A 21,391-nucleotide genomic window follows, 5' to 3' on the forward strand; every position below is an offset into this window, starting at 1 on the left:
TAGCTGTGGGATTTTCAAGGCTGTCTATTGAGTAACCGGCTTCCGTGATATTTTATTCATTAAATATGCCCTTTCGTAAGTTGGCCAAGCGTATGTTAGAAGACCTCAATTCTCTTACAAGGTTTTTTAAAATTTCCCCTGGTAGTTTGTTCAATATTGTTGTTACTAATAGCGCTTCGTAGGAATCGTCACTTTGTCCTAATGATGCTACACCTCGTATGTAAATTTCAATGTTATTATAAAAATATCGGAGGCTGGGATGGGGATGGGGGTGTTGATTGCTTGGACTAACCGACAAACCATCAATCCTATAAAATAAGAAGTCTCCCATTTTTTTTACGTGAATGATCATTTAAACATAAACGAATGTCAATCGTTTTACAGCGGATGACCGTGAGGGCATTCCGGTGTATTTCTATCGCCTAGATTTCCATTACGTAATATTCGTTTTTGGTTTTTAACCGATCTATAAACATGATGATACTTAGACATCATCAAGGGCAAACGAATTTTCCTTATCGATTGTTATAAATTCATTTCTTCAATGAATACTCATCAAATACTTTTTAAAGAAGATAAATGGATAATATTAAAATGTGTTATTAATTGTATATAAATATAACTGAAACATCATTAATATATATGCACACGCATGCGGGAGTATATATCAAGAACGTTTGCAATCTCAAGGAACGATAACTCTGCATGGATGGTTAAACATTTTTTGGGGGAAAATACGAAGGCTACTCAAATCCATTCTATTAGAAAAATCAAATTATTACAGAAGAGTGACGCGTCCAACAAATACTTACACTGCACTATTATCAATATAGTAGAATAAAATGATATACAAATGCATGAAAATAATTTGTACATGTACCAGTAATATCCAAGTATTAATATAATATATAACAATAAACCAAAGTATACTGATTATATCTGTACATTAACATCACTTTCAGGTATAGAGATGTGATTTTTTTTTCTAAAACAAGTGTTTTTCGGACCATCCACAAGAACTTGCGGTCATCCAATTTCAGTAATTCCGTACTTTGTTTATCAATTGAATTCTCTGATCTACCTCTCACTAATTGAGATATTATTTTTTTGGAATATCTGTTTCACATGTGACGACGGATATGTTCCAGTTGTCGTAACCATAATACCGTCATCTTTTCCTCGAATGTGAACTACCAAATAAAAGCAAATCGCTGGGTTTGTATTTTCACGAATAACACGACGGGTGCTTAACATCGAGCAGAATCTCTTAAATTTTTGGAGCACCTGAGATCAACCCGATGTATTTATATTACCCAGTCATAGCGATCTATTGAGTCGGCCAATTGAAACTGTTTTTTTATGCCCCTGCAACTGAAAGTGTGGGGGGAGGATAATGTTTCACCCCATCCGCCCGTCCGTCCCATTATGTGTATATAGTTATTCCGCATAACTTATTCTACAGTTTGAATCTTAGGAAGATTTCTCTTTATTGTCTGTTTGAACATATATTGAAGGTGTGCATGTGGTCAGGGTTTTTAGTTTTATTAATTTTTGCTCTTTTGGGAGGTAATTGAACTAATTTTGGAGTATAAGCAGTTGAATGTTATAGTTATTTTTAAATTACACTTTGCATCTGCAGGGGCAGCAATTGTGTCTCCCAGACACAATAATATCCAAAGAAAAGTCATACGTTGACTTCGTTATAATACAGTTGCTTTAGAGTGAACTGCGGGGAGTATCACTTTTGTCTATTGAAGGCTGTACGGTTGCCTATACATGATTTCGTACATCCACTACATTTAAACTCTGGTGGCAATTGGCAATCACACCACATCTAACTTTATTTCAACTTCTATGTTGCGTTTTGTATACTGTAACATTGTTTATCTCAGTTTGTACGCATTCCTCGGAGCCCTCTTTTCGGAAGCCCTAGCAAAAGCTCTTGGTCCACGATAGAAAATTTAAATACGAACTCATATAAGATAGCTCGAATTTCAACTCGAAATCTTAATTAATCTAAATGAGACTTAAATTCGAATCTTACTCAGACTCTACCTCAAAAAGTGACTCAGATTCGAAGTTATAACTAGAACTCTACCTTTAGATGTGACTCAAACTAAAGTTCAACTCGAAACGCAATGCTTACTAGAACTTTAATTTTATAATGATGGCTTGAATTCGAAATCGAAGACTGACTCATAATTTTCCTTAACAGTAACCCGAACTTTATCATTACGTAATGTCAAAACCATATTATGTAAAGACAAAATATAATTAAGTTATAGTAGGACAACATAACGTTTTATCGTCCTTCCCTCTATCAACCTGCTCTGTTGCTCCGGAATTCTCGTAACAAGACTTCAAAACGAGACCAGGCATTATCAGTGACGTCACAATGTGAGAGGAGAAGTTATCAGCGACGTCACAATGTGAGAGGAGACGTTATCAAGCTTGCTTTTTGCAAGCGTTAAACGGTCTTAGGGAGAAAGAAACGACCAGTAATAGAACGATAAAAAGATAATCGGGTTTTCTTCGTATAGATATCGTAAAATATCAGCCGCTCGACACGATGTGAAACTTTTTAGCTCGTTCGCTACGCTCACTCGCCAAAAAGGTTCACATTGTAGCTCGCGGCTGATATTTTACGATATCAATGTGTAGAAAACCCGATAATCTATACATATCAGAGTTCCACATAAGACAGCTGAGGCGTTCCATATAATGTAGTTGTTTCATTACCTAATGTGGTTTTGTTATTTCGTAATGATGATTTGTCTATTCTTTATATGGTTTTAACATTACGTAATAAGTTCCACATAAGACAGCCCAGCACTTCTATGTTGACATGAGTTATCATTGATATGGTCATACGTATAAACTAAAAGTGAAAACAACTTTGAAATATGAAATACTAAGGCTTTTTCACCTCAGAAATAGAGTACCTTAGCTGTATTTTACAAAACTTTTAGGAGGTTTGGTCATCAGTGCTCTTCAATTTCGTACTTTATTTGCCTCTTTTAACATTTTTGTATTCGAGTGTCGCTGATAAGTCTTTTGTAGACGAAAGGCTCGTCTGGTGCAAATACGAGATATCAATCCTGGTATCTATGATGAGTTTATTTACAACCACTTGGTCGATTCCACTGCTGGTAGAGTTTTTATTGCCCTAGGGTATCACGAGCCCAGTATTCAGCAATTATGTGTTGACATAAATTATCATAATTATACATTAATAGTTAGCACAACTTTGAATGTTTGAAATACTTAAGCTTGTATACATCAGGTATCGATTACTTGTTTTGTATTTTGCAAAATGTTAGGAATTTGTGGTTCTCAGTGCTCTTCAACTTCGTACATTTGTTGGCTTTCTTTTAACAGTATTGAGGGTCATAGATGAGTCTTTTGTAGACAAAACATCCTGTAAATATCCTGTACCTAGGAATATGGCAGTTGTTATCTATTATAATTCGTTTATATGTATGTTGGCATTTGTTTTTGTTGCACGTCAGTGTGTCTGTTGTTTTGTTGTTTTCCTCTTAGATAGTTGATGTGTGTCCCTCGGTTTAAGTTTGTTATCCGGATTTGTGTTCTCTCAATCGATTTATGACTTTTGAACAGAGTATACTTATGTTGACTTTATATAACGTTACATATAGTAAAATAATGGTATGAACAAACATGTTCGCTGGGTCATACCTAATAAGGATAACCTTAACCGTTGTCAATAAAGACATATAAGTCATAGGGTTTTAGTAAACAACATTTAAGTAAGATCGCAAAATGCAAAGATCATATCTGCTTGTTCATTTAAATTGCATGCTGACAATATATATCTCGATGAAATATTATTTAATCATCATATTATCATATTAATCCAGTTGGTTATGTGCAAAATATACCTTCGTGTTTTTTGTGAAAACATATCGAGGCCCGTAATTTTTAATTACTTTCGTTGTACAAATAACCATACAATATTCATAAGTCAATGAGGTAGCATCCATGCACAATATATAATCCTAGTTCCATAAAAAAGGTATTGTGTAAGTTCGTTTGAAGGTCATGATAATGTTGGAAATATAAACTGTGTGTAGCATGGAATGAATAGTAATATTATTGGGATATGATTCCCTGTATTTGTTCCCGTGATTTTTTTGCTGTAGACTATTCATTTACACAGGTTGATAGTACGGATAATTTATTTAGGGCGAGCTGTTTTTTTCTCATTTTTTGAACACAACATTTTTTGCAAAGTACTGTAGGAAAAAATTTACATTTTCATCATGTCCTTGCTAAGGGTATTTTCACAGTAAGTACTAGCCCGGCCCATGCATTTCCCAAATCACCTTATGTGTGACAGATGAATAGAAATATAGTCATTTAGATTTTTATCCGATTGCCCGTGGTTCCCTTGCCAAAGAAGGGTGTCCGTTTGGCTTTGCGGGATGAGCAGGTACTCAGCCACGTCCATCTTCGTCTCGGACAGTCTCTATAACAGGTTAAACATAGTGTATGCATTGTGGATTTGTTCTTGTCCTTAAAATGCATGAAATGTTTGCAACTAGATATTTATCAATCCAAATCAATCAATTAATTATTTTACCAATTCCTTTTTTCGCTTATTATGCGCTGTTTTAGCAAACGTAATCAGGATATCTCTAGAACTGTAAAATGTGCATAAAAAGAGTGTTTCAAATGCAATCATCCTGGTGTTTAAAGTTAGAGTAGAACGGAATACAACCTTTGAGTTATGATATTAATTTTGGTCAAATGTCAAACACGACCACACAAGCGCCGTCTATTTTTCAACTACACTGTCGACACGGTTGTTTGAAAGTTTTAAATGCATATTATATCTTTTAAGTTACTTAATGTATTTAAGAATTGAATGCTTCTTTTTGTAACTTTATTGGGGTGTAAAAGCGTTGACCGAAGTACATTTTGGAAGCGCTTCATTCTAAAAATGTGCGCACGGTCAACGCTTTTACAACCCTATGAAGTTACAAAAAGAAGCATTCAATACTTATAATTACACTTTTTAGCTAGGATCATGAAAACACGATTGACATCAAGTTCTTATTTAATTTACCTGTGCACTTTATTATGGGACCTCGTGTCATCATGAATGATAAGTTTTATTGTGTGATACAACTGCTTATGGAATAACACGTGATGTGCAGTAAGCCAATCAGAATAACGTTTTATAATGAAACATACATCTAATGTAATTATTTGCATATATTACTAAGAAAATTGAGAGTACATTACAATGACATTTTTTTCAGGTCTTACAAGAAACGGAACAATTCATATTGCAACATGGAACGACAACATTGGTGTTCATTTTGTCGTATCCCTTTTGAGAATAAGTACAGTTTAAGAGGTCATCTTTATATCCATGCAAAACAACCACGCGTTCCTTGTTGTATATGTCCGTTAACATTTACGCATTATAGTCAATTAGGAAAACATCTCAGATATATGCATTCAGATTATATCATCAACACGTTTGTTGAAAATGCTGAAAGTATTTATAGAAAAAATATAACAGGCATCTCACCATGGATAGAATCTGATTCCGAATGGGCAGACAGTTCCGAAGAAGAGACTATAACGAGCAGTGAGGAAGAAAATATTTCGGAGGATACAGATTCTGAAAATACGGAAGAGACCGTTGAAAACTTTTCGAATGAAACACAATACATCTACACAATAGCAACAAATGTGAATGATGTTTCTGACAATAAAAAAAATGTAGGCGAATTCGTTTCGAAAGGAGTCAATACTGAACATATGAATAATTTAGTTGGACATAATAGAAATGTAAAGAGTTGTGGTGTTTCATTTCTTGTCGAATTAGAAAGGGGAAAAGCAGGAATACATCATTTGAATATCACAAGAAACATTTCTAATTCAAAAGATAATTCTAAACGACACATATTACAGCAGCATATGGAGTCGGAGTTCCTCAGTACAGATGACAGAGTGTCTTTTCAACGTCCTCGTGATGAAAACACAGACCCTGATTTAAGGTTTGTAGGAAACTAAAACATTAAGATACACATTGATTGTTATTTTTACAACACCACTTCATTGTTTCCCTTAACTATTACGTGCACTTTTACGGTGTATATCACATAAGATAAAATGATCATTGGAGTGCTGCTTGAACGGATCTCTACTAAACACGTATATATTATGTTTTTTTTTTCTATATCTTTCTCGAAGGATATACGTTAATATACAAAATCAGTTTTTACATGTCATTTGTCAACATGTGATTGTCAAATAATTTAAGACACAATAATGACTCTCTATGACTTTTAAACTTTAATATACAAAAACTCCTGTTATAGCATATTTGATTTAGGTTATTCAAATATTATATCTAACTAAATGCACAAAAATGTAGACGAAAATAACAAAAAGGTTTAATTACAACTGCTGAATACATTAGACTTACAGATCGATAGTATAATAATCGCATGATAAATCAGTATTTTGTTATGTCAGGATGGATCGCATGATACAAAAGTCTGCAATATTGGACCACATGACTACAAGTTTTTGTCTGCATCAATTTAGACTGTCAACATGCCATCTTTTAATACTAAATAGTGGCTCGTAACAAACTTTTATTAGTTTTGATACCTTGGCTTACTCGTATATCACAATTATTTGAAGCATCAATTAAAACTGACCATATTTTGAAAATATCCTATTTTTATTTCAAAAATTGGCTCAGAATCACAAATTCAGAAAAGAAAATCACGTGCTTTCATCGACTTACACTGCCCATGCTTCCACTTTATTGTGAAAGTTAACATGGTCCACAAATCAGAATAATAAATCAAAAAGTTGTTTTGTGTCAAGATTGATTGTATAATACAGGTGAGACAGGTTTTGGAACACAATGACTACCAAATAGTGTCTGCATCAATTTCGTGTACTCTTTTTATTCGAAATATTTACTCTCCCTAGTCAGGAGCCTTTAATTCAATAGTTGTTGTTTATTTATGTGTTACATATTTGTTTTTCGTTCATTTTTTGTACACGAACAAGGCCTTTAGGGTCCGTGTATATCTGCGTCCATTGGTTTTTCGTTTTGAAATATCAAAAACAAAAAACAAAAAACGAAAGTGTTTTCATTTTTCATTTTTGATTTCATAAAAATCAAAATGAAAAACGAAAGTGTTTTCATTTTTCGTTTTTGATTTCTTAAAAACCAAAACGAAAAACGAAAGTGTTTTCATTTTTCGTTTTTGATTTCTTAAAAATTAAAATTAAAAACAAAAGTGTTTTCGTTTTTTTTTTGATTTCACAAACAAAAAACGAAAAACAAAAGTATTTTCATTTTTCATTTTTGATTTCACAAAAACAAAAAACGAAAAACGAAAGTATATTTATGTTATCTTTCCAACACAGTTTAATTGTCATTCAAAAAATGACAATGTTGTCATTTGTCATTCATTTAAAGGTCGTTAAAGTATACATGCACAGCGGGTGTCAGATCAATACTACTTTAATCGAAGATAATGTCGACGGATGCAAAAGTCTTTAGCAATCGGAACAATATGGATGCGTGAACTTTATTACTTTTAAGTTTAGAAAGGTCGATCCAAGATTATTAGAATTGATGACAAAGATCCATCTGCCAGTATTTTACGAACTACGAGGACGATAATGTATTTTGCTTGATTTAATTTTCAAAATTTCCGCAATTTCACAATTCAAACTGGGATATTAAATTGGTTTGTCATTAGGAGCCTATAAGGTAATAATTTTGCTTATTTGTGAAGACTATAAGGTGACATTAACTAGATGTCGTTGATGGGGGATTATGGAATTGAGAATAGTGGACAAAAATTATATAAATAATAGAGACAATGGACCAAGAAATAAATAAAATAGCTAGAATAATGGTGTTAAAATGTAATGATAAGAGAATAATTGTCAAAAAGTATAAAGAATAGAGAAATATGGCATAAAATATCAAAGAATACAGAAATTAAGAACCCCGAATCCAGACCATGATACTAGTTGCCTTAATGAACGTTAGTTTGTCTCTGTGAGATTGCTATTGGTTATCATATGGTTTCTCTTTATTTCTATGTCTATTAATTCAGAAGCATGCTTTCATTATTTACCAACATTTTACATATCACATTATAAAAAAAGACTATTATTTTGCAAACTACCATAGATTTCCGGTAATTGTTCTGCATAGACCACCCCACATTGGAGTCCCTGTAAATTTGTTTTCAAGTGGACCGCAGTTACCCACCCTACCCCATCATTACATAAAAGTTAATAATCAAATGTCTACGAAAATACTTCTGTCCGAACAATGTGTAAAGGGGAGCGTGGTAGCTGATGTCTACTGGAGAAAAAAATCAAGGTTGCTGTTAAGCTTATTTTTTTTCAAAGATAGGTCCAAAGTTGGGGTCGAACACCGAACCCCATCCTTACCGAAAATGTAATAAAAATTGTCCTCACTAGGTGCAAAAGGAAGCTGGGTAGCTGGGGTCTACAGTAGAAAAATCCAGGGAGTTTTTTTTTCTAAAGTAGGTCTAAAGTTGAGGTCGTATACCCTACAAAAACCCTTACCAGACAGTTAATAAAAAAATTCTGCGGCAATACTTTTATCTGCTCTAGGTGAGAACGTAAGCTAGAGATCTAGGGCCTACTTGATCAAAATTACAAGTTAATTTATAGTACGGATCAATCTTTTTTAAGCTAATAAATAATTTACTTGCCCACTATACTTTGAATACAAAAAATAAACCTTTTGTCCAGTCATATTTAAGCGAAATCCACTAGTTCACTAGTCCACTAGTTAAGAGGTAGAATGTTTTGTAAAAACAGTTTTGTGTGGCATAAGTTAAAGCACGAGTGCAACTTTCTTTTCTTTTAATGCAGAATTATTATTACTTTTCATGAACTATTTGAAAGGATGCCGATAATAAGGGAAGCTATTTCATCCAATAGTGCAATTTTGCCATCATTAAAAAAATCATAATTATTTACGATTCTATAAACACTCCAAGTGTTGACTATTTAAAATGTAAAGCGTGCAGTACGCTGTGTAATATATCGAAAGCGATTGATTTTGCCTTTATATAACTAATAATAACATAAGCTGTATGTTTGATTATAATTCGTTATTCTGATTGGCTAACTGCACATCTCATGTTACATTACACAACGAAAATCATTATTCATGATGACACGAGGTCCCACAATAAAGTGCAAAGGTGAATTTAATAAAAACTTGATAAAAATCGTGTTTTCATGATCCTAGCTAAAATATGTCATTATAAATATTGAATGCTTCTTTTTGTAACTTCATAGGGTTGTAAAAGCGTTGACCGTGCGTACATTTTCAGAACGAATCGCTTCCGCTTTTCATACAAAATGTATTTCGGTCATCCCTTTACACCTCAATGAAGTAACAAAAAAAAAAGCATTCAATTCTTAAATAAACCAGAAATGAAATTTTAAAATTCATTGAAAAGTGTCTTTGACTGCTTAATTATATTTTAAAAACTGATGATATAGTGGTTATATATTAATAAAAACATTTTAAGTACGTTTGAGTCTTATGCAATATTTGTTTTTATATATTTGAAAACTGACTGCTACCGACTGGTTGCTTGAGCCTGGTCTCACAAACTCCGCATTTTCATTACAGCCGATTACATTGAGTGTGTAGACAAAGGTAATATCTTTGGATCGCTTGTTTGTTAGCTGAACTATGAAGTAACTAGGTAAGGTATACCACCCTCCTGTAGAAGGAGCCTAGTCCTTCAGACAGATTGATTGATTGGTTATTTGTCGAACTAGTCTACTCCTAAAGGAGGGTAGTTTACCTAACCTAATAATACAAGCAAGCTAACCAAGGATAGGCTACCTTTGCATACACACTCAGTGCAATCGACTGTAACTTTTTTACATTACAGGTTGCAACACCTTGCCAAATCATTAGGTTCCAATGAACGTTTGGAAAATTAGTTAATGTGCTTTCCCATAGGCTTTTATGCAGAACAATTACCGGAAATCTATTATGGAAACTTGCAAAAACAATATCAAAATCGAAATCTAAGTGAACAATGAAGTTACTCACATTAAAAAAGGTTGAGACATTGAAGGCCAAATATTTTGTTTTATTCTTGCGTGTCTTATTATAATCAGACGGTAATTTTAGAGTTAACAAAGAAATTTAATATTAAGACAAACATTAATGTCGAGTTTCATTGGTGAAATTAACACTACAATACAAATAAAGGATTCTCAAATGATCATGACTTTTGCTTGTAGTAAAATGATCAATGAATGAATGAATGAATCAATCAATCAATCAATTGATCAATCAATAAAATTGAGAATGGAAATAAAAAATGTGTCAACGAAACAACAGACAGTCAGCCTAACCAAAGAGCAAAGCCGAAGGCCACCAATGAGTCTTCAACACAACGAAAAAATCCGGGCTTCAGCTGGTCTCTAAATAAAAATATATACTAGTAATGTGAAAATGGACGTCACACTTAACTTAGACAAAAAAAAATTAAAAAAACTAACAAAGATCAGAGTCTACTGTCTTGGGACAGGCGCAAAAATACGGCGGGGCTACACATGCTTTGTTAAATCTCAACCCTCCCGCTATACAATTATGTCTAGCTCATATGTAGAATAAACAAACACACAACAATATGCACAGAGAAACTCAGTTTAAAAGAAATCCGAGTCCGATGACAAAATAGTAAACAAAAGAAACTACACAAAACGAATATGATTCATAAATTAACAAAGAACTACTAGCAGTAACTGACATGCCAGCTCCAGACCCCAATCAAAAATATCGAAAGAATATATAGATATAAGAATTTGCATGGTATGAGTGCCAATGAGACAACTATCCATCCAAGTCACAGTGTGTAGAAGGAAACTATTATAGGTTAAAGTACCCTCTTCAACACGAATCCTTGGCTCACACCGAATAGCAAGTTATAAGGATCCTCCAAAATGACTCGTGTAAAACCATTTAAACGGGAAAACCAAAGGTCTAAACTCTATATATAACTAGAGGCTCTGAAGAGCCTGTGTCGCTCACCTTGGTCTATGTGTTTTTGGTGATGGTGATGTGTTCGTAGATCTTACTCTACAAAACATTGTTGATGCTTACAATTATCTCTATCTATAATGAACTTAGCCTAGTAGTTTCAGTGGAAAATATTTTGTAAAAATGTACAAATTTATGAAAATTGTTAAAAATTGACTATTAAGGACAATTACTCCTTAAGGGGTCAATTGACCATTTTCGTCATGTTGACTTATTTGTAGGTCTTACTTTGCTGTACATTATTAATGTTTACAGTTTATCTCTATCTATAATAATATTCAAGAAAATAACCAAAAGCTGCAAAATTTTCTTAAAGTTACCAATTCAGGGGCAGCAACATAACAACAGGTTGTCTGATGCATCTGCAAATTTTTGGGCAGATAGATAATGACCTAATAAACAATTTTACTCATGTCAGATTTGCTCTTAATGCTTTGATTTCTGAGATATAAGCTAAAATCTTCATTTTACTCCTATGTTCTATTTTTATCCATGGCGACCATCTTGGTTAGTTGGCAAGGTCACCGGACACATTTGTTATACTAGATATCCCAATGATGATGGTGGCTAAGTTTGGTTGAATTTGGCTCAGTAGTTTCAGAGGAGAAGATTTTTGTAAAAGTTACGACGACGGACGACGGACGCCAAGATATAAGAAAAGCTCACTTGACACTTCGGGCCAGGTGAGCTAAAAAACGAGAAGCGAGAACGACATCAACAAACGACAACTACTGTTTTTTGTGTGATTTTTTTTATTACTAGACCAAATATTTCATGATTTTTTATTATCCAAGACTGTATTTTTGATTAACAATTGATAACCAAGTTTAATAAAATCATATGTGTGTATAGCAAACATATTAACTTTGGCTTGAAAGACGTCTATTTAATTGTTTTCGACTCGCTCTGCTCGGTCGGAAAAATTGACAAGAATAAAAACCTAAGATTGAACGCGTTCGTTCAACAATCTTATTAAAATTAATATATATATTAATTTTCTCATACACATAAGTATTACGAAATCAGAGATATACATTTTGATTAGATTAGTTCGTCTAATTTACAAATGTAGTGTTATCTGTAGTAAATTTACTGACTTCTTTAATAAAGAATTTGAATAAGAATGTGTCCATACCACATAAATGTCCCACTCGCACTATCATTTTTCATGTCTAGTGGACCGTGGAATTGAGGTTCAGAACACTATATTTGGCATTGAAATTAAAAAGATCATATGATATAGAATATGTGTACTGAGTTTCAAAAAAAAAATATATCTGTACATTAACTTCACTTTCAAGTATAGAGATGTGATTTTTTTTCTGAGACAAGTGCTTGTGACAATCCAAAAGAACTTGCAGTCATTCGATGTTCAGTACTTCAGTACTTTGATTGTTTGAAAACGAGATAAAAATACCCTGCCACATTCGGTATGTGTTTTTGTTAGACCTTTTTTCCCTTCTGTTTTGTATCGATCTCATACGTTAAGCCCTTTTCCACTGATTTGTATAGTTTGTTCTTATGCTGTGCTGTAAACAAAACTGTCCCGGCTGTTTACAAGCATGTTAAACGCCACAATATATTGCATGTGCCTGCTCCAACTCAGGAGCATGTAGTTCAATGGTTTCCGTTTGTTGATGTCTTTTATGTGTGTTTTTCGTAATTCATGTTGTTTTAAAATAGGCTGTTATTTTTCTCAATTGAACTGTGTCATATTTTTCAATTCATGGACTATTGTAGCCGACAATACCGTATGTTTTTTTCTCATTGTTGAAGATTATATGGTTGCCTCTATATAATTGCTTACATCCACTACATTTGAACTTTGTTGGATAGTTGACTCATTTGCATTAATACCAAATCTCCTTATTAAAAGTTGAGGGGTGTATGTGTTTCTTTGGAAAATTTCAATGTTTTTCTCCCAGGTCACCCAGTTTGAATAGAATATTTTGACATTTTGCTGTACGTGCTCTTGGATTTGAGGTAAGAGCCAACTAAAGCTCACGGCCTGTTGGTGGGTAGTTGATGACTATATGGTAAGCTCTGGATGTCTTTTTGAGTATTGCATACGGTTATTTGGTGATGTCTTCATGCCATGCATTGTCCCATTACTTTATATAGAAAGCTTATCAGTCAACCTGATCTATCAAGTAGCTCTCCTCGCCTTTTGTATAGTCAGACGAAAAACAAGATATAAACTGACTTAGCTTGGTATATACATGTTTATTTAATATACTCATATAAATATAAAAAAGAAGATGTGGTATGATTGTCAATGAGACAACTCTCCACAAGAGACCAACATAACACAGAAATTATCAATTATAGGTCATCGTACGGCCTTCAACAATGATCAAAGCCCATACCGCATAGTCAGATATAAAAGGCCCCGAAATGACAATGTAAAACAATTCAAACAAGAAAACTAACTTATTTATGCACAAAAATTGAACGAAAAACAAAAATGTAACACATAAACAAACGACTACCACTGAATTACAGGCTCCTGACTTGGGACAGGCACATATATACATTTTGAATGTGGCGGGGTTAAACATGTTAGCGGGATCCAAAATTCAAGTCAAATTGATATTTTAAAACAACATAAAAGTTGAAAAGTTAAAAAAAAAATATTTTAATAAATGTTGAAAATATTATTGTGTTTGTGAGTGGAAAACTACTTAAAATTGTAGAAATATTCAAAAGTAGCTCTCGCGTTTTTGTTCTGCGGCTACGTTAACGGAACATCAATCAAGTAATCGATCTTCATGACTATATGGCTTCAATATTTAATGGTATAAAATATCATATTCTGCTTGTCGTAGACTCAAAAAGACTTCAGGAATAGATCTAAGAAGACTAAAGACCGTTCATGTGTGGTTTAGCAATTGTACATGCCCACGAAACCGACGTCCAGATATTGTTCGGAAGATGTTTTGAGAAGTTCCGATGCGACCGGACAAGTAAAATTAAACTGTTACAGTATATTACAGAACACAAAACTGGCTATCTTTGCTGTAAATACAAGTTAAAAAAACCCTGACATGGTTTACATTAAAGCTAAAAATCCCAATCCCACGGCTTCAAATAATTTATAAAAAAACATATAACCTTTAACATTGGAGGTCTAAACTAGCATTGACCCGTGTCCAGGTCCGAAATAGAAAATAAAGAGATGTGGAGTAAATGTACACGGGACAAAATCGCACACAATATATAGAAAAAATACAAATTATTACTGAACAGGGCTTTTATGCCTGTTCTTCATCTTGAAAGGAGCTGGAGGGTCTTCAACGAGGAACTAGACCATTGATCCTCATTATACAAAAGTAACATAGGTTAGTGCATCGGACTATACAAAAACATAAGTTCCTGATTCGATCACCGTTCCGGTGAGAAAATTTCCAATCCACTATTAATAAATTTGTTTAAACTAACAATAGCCACACACTTGACTTTGTGGATTACATTATTTTTTTCATCATCCTACATATGTCTTTTGATATTGTTCATACATGTAAATACTAAAAGTCTTACATTGTATCTATATATTTTGCTCCGAGACCAGAACATAATAAAATAGATAAATTAAAACTTGCGCTTCAGATTAAGAAAGGGTGTGAAAGATTTTGTATCATTTTTTCCAGTTCTTCTGAAGTCATTGAGCCCTTCCCTCGCCAACAATATATAGTTTGCTTTATTTGTAAAAGAGGATAGTTACGCTACAATATTATCATCTTAGATTAACCTCTCCAAACTTAAAAGTAAAGATCACGCACCCTTATTGTTTAGATTGATAAAGACTTTTGCATCCGTCGACATTATCTTCGATTAAAGTAGTATTGATCTGACAACCGCTGTACATGTATACTTTAACGACCTTTAAATGGATGACAAATGACAACATTGTCATTTTTTGAATGACAATTAAACTGTGTTGGAAAGATAACATAAATACACTTTCGTTTTTCGTTTATTGTTTTTGTGAAATCAAAAATGAAAAATGAAAATACTTTTGTTTTTCGTTTTTTGTTTGTGAAATCAAAAAGAAAAACGAAAACACGTTTGTTTTTCGTTTTAATTTTTAAGAAATCAAAAACGAAAAATGAAAACACTTTCGTTTTTCGTTTTGGTTTTTAAGAAATCAAAAACGAAAAATGAAAACACTTTTGTTTTTCATTTTGGTTTTTATAAAATCAAAAACGAAAAATGAAAACACTTTCGTTTTTTGTTTTTTGTTTTTGATATTTCAAAACGAAAAACGAATGGACGCAGATATACACGGACCCTTTAGTTAGTTTCGTTTAAACATCTTTATTTATAGTGGATTGGGAAACAAGTTTTGTAACTTATATTAACCCCTTTCCACTTTTCGGGTGCGAGTGCTGCCTTGTAGCGGCATTATCCTGCTCTTTTTCGAAATCTACAAGGGTGTCTTTAACGTGCAAGAGATATGGCTCTCTCTTAACACGGATCAGCCATTTATCGTCCCCTTCCGACGGACTATCATCGTTTCTTCGAGATCATACTCGCAAATGGTGTCAAGGGAGAGCCGAAAATGCAGTTCCTGAAATTTTCGTCCCAGACGGGAAGCGATCAAGGAACCTTTGTGTTTGTAGTCCGATGCACTAACCACTACACCACGGCTCTCTAGGTGGCCGTTAGTTTTCTCGGTTGAACTGTTTTACATTGTCATTTCTAGGCCTTTTATAGCTGACTATGCGGTATGGGCTGTGCACATTGTTGAAGGCCGTACGGTGACCTGTAGTTAATACTTTCTATGTTATATGATATCTTGTGGAGAGTTGTCTGATTGGTTATCATACCGCATCTTCTTTTTGATATCATAACAATAGTCATAATAGTCTTGAGACCTCGGGCTGAAAATGTACATGAATGTATCATAAATCAGTAATTTTAATTCTTATTATGTCAGGATTGGTCGTTTGATAAAGATGACTACAATATTGTAACACAATAACTACAAAATGTTGTCTTCATCAATTAAGTGTGCCAAGATGTTCACGTTTTATTCAAAATATTGGCTTGTCAAACAAATTCAGTAGTTTTGATACCTCAGACTAGTTTACATAACAGAATCATTTAACTGCACCAACCTAAACTGGTCGTGTTGCACTTTAAATTCATATTGACGCATAATCATGATGACAGACAGATTACAATTTATTTTTATGTCAGGATGGATTGTATAATAAAAATGACAGCAATACTGGTAGACAATAAGTACAAAATTTTGTCCGCATTAATTTAAAGTGCAAGCATGATTTCTTTTATTCAAAATGTTGACGCATCACAAAAAAATCAGCACTCTAAATATATCAGGCTAGCTGACAACATAGTTTGACGGCAACATCGATAACAGATACATTAGATATGCTTATCAAAATAAAATGTAGTATTATTGTCAATGATACACAAGAGATCAAATGACACAAACATTAACAACTATAGGTCAACATACGGCAAAGCCCATACCGCATAGTCAGCTTTAAAAGGCCCCTAAATAAAAAAAATGTAAAACATATTAAAAAGAAAACAAACAGCCGAATTTGTGTTAAAAAAGAACGAAAAAATAAATAAATGCAACACATCAATGACTGATTATTTATGTACTTTAAAATGAAAAGCATGAGAAGGTATCATCTGGGAATAGTGAACTGACTGACTCTCAGTATACAATGACGCTTTATTGTTTTTATTGGTAGCTTAATGTCAATGGCAAATATAACATTCCAAACCAGGACGAGTATATCTTATTTTCGAACGTCCGAGATATCGTAATGCGTGATGATTGCACAAGGTTTTGTAATTTTAATTTTTACTACAATCAAATCGATGTCAAGCTTCTCCATAGAAGACACTTTACTGCTCTTGGATTATTCCCCGAAGGCATCATTAACTTGGTAGCTTAAGGATGTGTTCTAAAGTAAATTTAAATAACTCAAGCATTCAAAATTGATTATTTAAACTGGAAGAATATTAGTTAAGGATCAATAAGCTAAAAATGTTGATAGGTCATAGAGCTCCCTTTCAAGCTATTTGATTTATAAATAATGGCGGGAAAGGCTGACGCGGACTTTTACCTTATATTTGCATTGGTATTATTTGGATCTCAAATCAAAAGAAAGAAAATCAAGAATCTGCTTGAATTTTGGTCAAATGACATTTTATGAGTTAATAAGTTTTATGTTGAAAGATAAACAGGTGTTATTGGGCAAAATATTTCACCATTTTTTTTTACATTTTATACACTTTTTATCTTTTTCATTTTTTATTTTCTTATAGTATACATATAATAATGGATATCAAATTTCAGCATTTTGGATCCAAATATATACATTCAAAAAGGGTATCCACCGCATTGAAAAACTATTTTTATTTGTCTGGATATCAACATCATTGTTTACGTTGGGTCGTTCCACGATTTTTTTTATAGTCTCTTTCTAGATATAATTTTATGCATTACATGCATTTTTCTTCGTTTTTCAATGGATTCTGTTTCCGGCGAAATGTTCAAACGATGTCCGTATAGTGTCCGGATATGTAACGTGTTGTTTATGAACTATCTCGTCAATTTCAAAAGATTCATAGTGATCGATTAGAAATGATTTCTGAAACGTCCGAAAAAGTAAACTCTCTATTACCATGAATGAAATATTTGTCTCTGGACATTAAGCTACCAGGTAAAACAATCAGTCAACTAACTTAATATACTATCATTCATTCGGTATAACCTTTCAAGATGACACCTGCATAATTTTTTTATTATCAAAGTACAAATAAAGTCAGTATATAACAGTCATGTCAGTGTTAGATGACGCGGGAAACTGGATTTATGACACACAGCATTATGAAATAGGAAACTACCTACTTCAGTGACGGTTAAAAATCATTAAAGATGAAATGCTGACTCTCTAAATTGATGTGGACAAAAATGTGTAGTCATTATGGTCATCGTGTACAAGTATTGCTGTCATTTGTTTGATACATTCCATCTGAAACTGAAAAATATACTGACTGATATGCGGCTTTAACGTTGTCATAAGAAAGTGAAAATGATCATGAATACGGTCAGTCAGTAAACGTTTCACTTTTGATATCAACTCATATAAGTCATACTTTTTATTATAAAGTACAAATATATTTAATGTTTGTTGATGCGGTCAAATAGTTTTGTTTCACGAGCCAGCATATTAAATGTAATTATTTTTTGTGGCACGTCAATATTTTTAATAAAAAAAGGACAGACATAGATGCGGGAAGCATGTTATAGTCATTGTGTTTCAATATTGCTACCATTTGTATTATTATAATATATCATGACATAAAAAAACAAACTACATTCATTTTGCAGCTATATTATTGTCATGATATAATTCAAATTTGATTAATTTAGGTGATACTGTCAAATAGTTTTTTAGCTCACCTGACCCGTAGGGCCAAGTGAGCTTTTCTCATCACTTGGCGTCCCGCGTCGTCCGTCGTCGTACGTCGTCGTCTGTCGTCCGTCGTCGTTAACTTTTACAAAAATCTTCTCCTCTGAAACTACTTGGCCTATATTTAACCAAACTTGGTCACAATCATCATTGGGGTATCTAGTTTAAAAAATGTGTTCGGTTACCCGGCCAACCAACCAAGATGGCCGCCATGGCTAAAAATAGAACATAGGGGTAACATGCAGTTTTTGGCTTATTACTCAAAAACCAAAGCATTTACAGCAAATCTGACGTTAGTAAAATTGTTCATCAGGTCAAGATCTATCTGCCCTGAAATTTTCAGATGAATCGGACATTCCGTTGTTGGGTTGCTGCCCCTGAAATGGTAATTTTAAGGGAATTTTGCTGTTTTTGGTTATTATCTTGAATATAATTATAGATAGAGATAAACTGTACACAGCAATAATGTTCAGCAAAGTAAGATCTACAAATAAGTCAACATGACCAAAATGGTCAGTTGACCACTTTAGGAGTTATTGCCCTTTATAGTAAATTTTTAACCATTTTTCGTAAATCTTAGTAATCTTTTAGAAAAATCTTCTCCTCTGAAACTACTGTGCCAAATTTAACCAAACTTAGCCATAATCATCATTGGGGTATTTAGTTAAAAAAATGTGTCCGGTCCGGTAACTCGGCCAACAAACCAAGATGGCCGCCATGGCTAAAAATAGGACATGGGGGTAAAATGTAGTTTTTGGCTTATAACTCAAAAACCAAAGCATAAAGAGCAAATCTGACAGGAAGTTAAATTGTTGATCAGGTCACGATCTATCTGCCCTGGAATTTTCAGATGAATCGAATAATCGGTTGTTAGGTTGCTGCCCCTGAATTGGTAATTTTGAGGAAATTTTGCTGTTTTTTTGTTATTATCTTGAATATTATTATAGATAGAGATAAACTGTAAACAACAATAATGTACAGCAAAGTAAGAACTAAAAATAAGTCAGTATGACCAAAACAGTCAATTGACCCCCTAAGGAGTTATTGCCCTTCATAGTCAATTTTTAACAATTTTCTTAAAATTTGAAGATTTTCAATAACATTTTCCACAGAAAGTACTCTTGTAGATAGAGATAATTGTAAACAGCAAGAATGTTTAGTAAAGTAAGATCTACAAACACATCACCATCACCAAAACACAATTTTGTCATGAATCCATCTGTGTCCATTGTTTAATATTCACATAGACCAAGGTGAGCGACACAGGCTCTTTAGAGCCTCTAGTTTTACACATTTTACTAAATACACAAATATAACAAAACTACTCAGTTTTTTAACGAGTTAATATTTTGATTAAGAATAAAAAGACATGCTGGCACATTAAATTTATGCAGACAAAGTTTTGAAGTAATTGTGTTCCAAGATTGCTGTCATTTGTAATAAATAATCCACCCGGCGTTAACATAATTACTGATTTATTATGCAGCTATATACATTGTCATAGCACTATACAAATATGGTTGGTTTGGGTTGATGTGGTCAAATACTCTGGTTATACAAGCCAGTTTGAAATATAAAAACTACTGATTTGTTGTCAACCGCTGTTCAATAGTCATTTATCAATGCAACTGAAACCAAACCATAAACTGAGGAAAATACATCAACTATAAGTGTAAATACAACGGAACAAAATAATTCCTCCTTACAAAAAACACATAGTTGCTTTAATATTTTGCAGAATGAATTTACTTTATAAAGTGCAAATATGGTCAGTTTTGGTAAATGTTGACAAATGCTTTATTTATACTATCCAGCCTGAAATTTCAAAACTAGTAATTTTATGAATAATTAATTTGAGTAAAAAAGAACATGCAAGCACTATATAATGACGTAGCAATTGTGTTTAATATTACTGTCATTTTTTATATATAATAAATCGTGAGGTAAAAAATAATGATTTATTATGCGGCAACATGTTTTTTTTTAGATAGTGCTATTTTCTATTTTGGTTGATGTGGTCAAATATTTAGCTCACATGGCCGAAAGGGCCAAGTGAGCTTTTCTCATCACTTAGGTCCGTCGTCCGTCGTCGTCCATCGTCGTCCTAAGTCCTTCGTCCGTCGTCGTTACCTTTTACAAAACTCTTCTCCTCTGAAACTACTGAGCCAAGTTTAACCAACGTTAGCCACACTCATCACTAGGGTATCTAGTTTAAAAAACATGTCCGGTGACCCGGCAAACCAACCAAGATGGCCTCCATGGCTAAAAATAGAACATAGGGGTAAAATGTAGATTTTGGCTTATATATCTGTAGTCAAAGCATTTAGAGTAAATCTGACAAGGGGTAAAATTGTTTATCAGGTCAAGATCTATTTGCCCTGAAATTTTCAGACAAATCAGACAACCCGTTGTTGGGTTGCTGCCCCCAAATTAGTAATTTTAATGAAATTTTGCAGTTTTTGGTTATTATCTTGAATGCTATTATAGATAGAGATAAACTTTAAACATCAATAATGTACAGCAAAGTAGGATCTACAAATAAGTCAAACATGGCCAAAATTGTCAAGTGTCAAAATTGTTAAGGAGTTATTGCCCTTTATTGTCATTTTTAACCATTTTTCTAAAATTTTAGTAATCTTTTTAAAAAATCTTCTTTTCTAAAACTACTGGGCCAAATTTAACTAAACTCTGCCACAATCATTAATGGGGTATTTAGATGGCCGACATGGCTACAAATAGTACAAAGGCTAAAATGCAGTTTTTGGTTCATATCTATGAAACCAAAGCATTTAGATCTATCTGCCCTGAAATTTTCAGA

General features: G+C 33.2%; 1 protein-coding gene across 5 annotated transcripts in view; it reads left to right on the forward strand.

The window, feature by feature from the left end:
• The window catches only part of LOC143071100 (uncharacterized), a 117,307-nt gene that overhangs the window by 64,953 nt on the left and 30,963 nt on the right, over positions 1-21,391 (forward strand). For all 5 annotated transcript variants that reach the window (XM_076245205.1, XM_076245197.1, XM_076245202.1 and 2 more), the window contains exon 2: positions 5,283-6,029. In XM_076245205.1, the coding sequence (XP_076101320.1) occupies positions 5,317-6,029 (713 nt within the window). In that variant the 5' untranslated portion in view covers positions 5,283-5,316. The remainder of the gene's footprint in view (positions 1-5,282; positions 6,030-21,391) is intronic.

This window comes from Mytilus galloprovincialis, chromosome 1, assembly GCF_965363235.1.
Source record: "Mytilus galloprovincialis chromosome 1, xbMytGall1.hap1.1, whole genome shotgun sequence".
In the NCBI taxonomy this organism is placed as follows: Eukaryota; Metazoa; Mollusca; class Bivalvia; order Mytilida; family Mytilidae; genus Mytilus; species Mytilus galloprovincialis.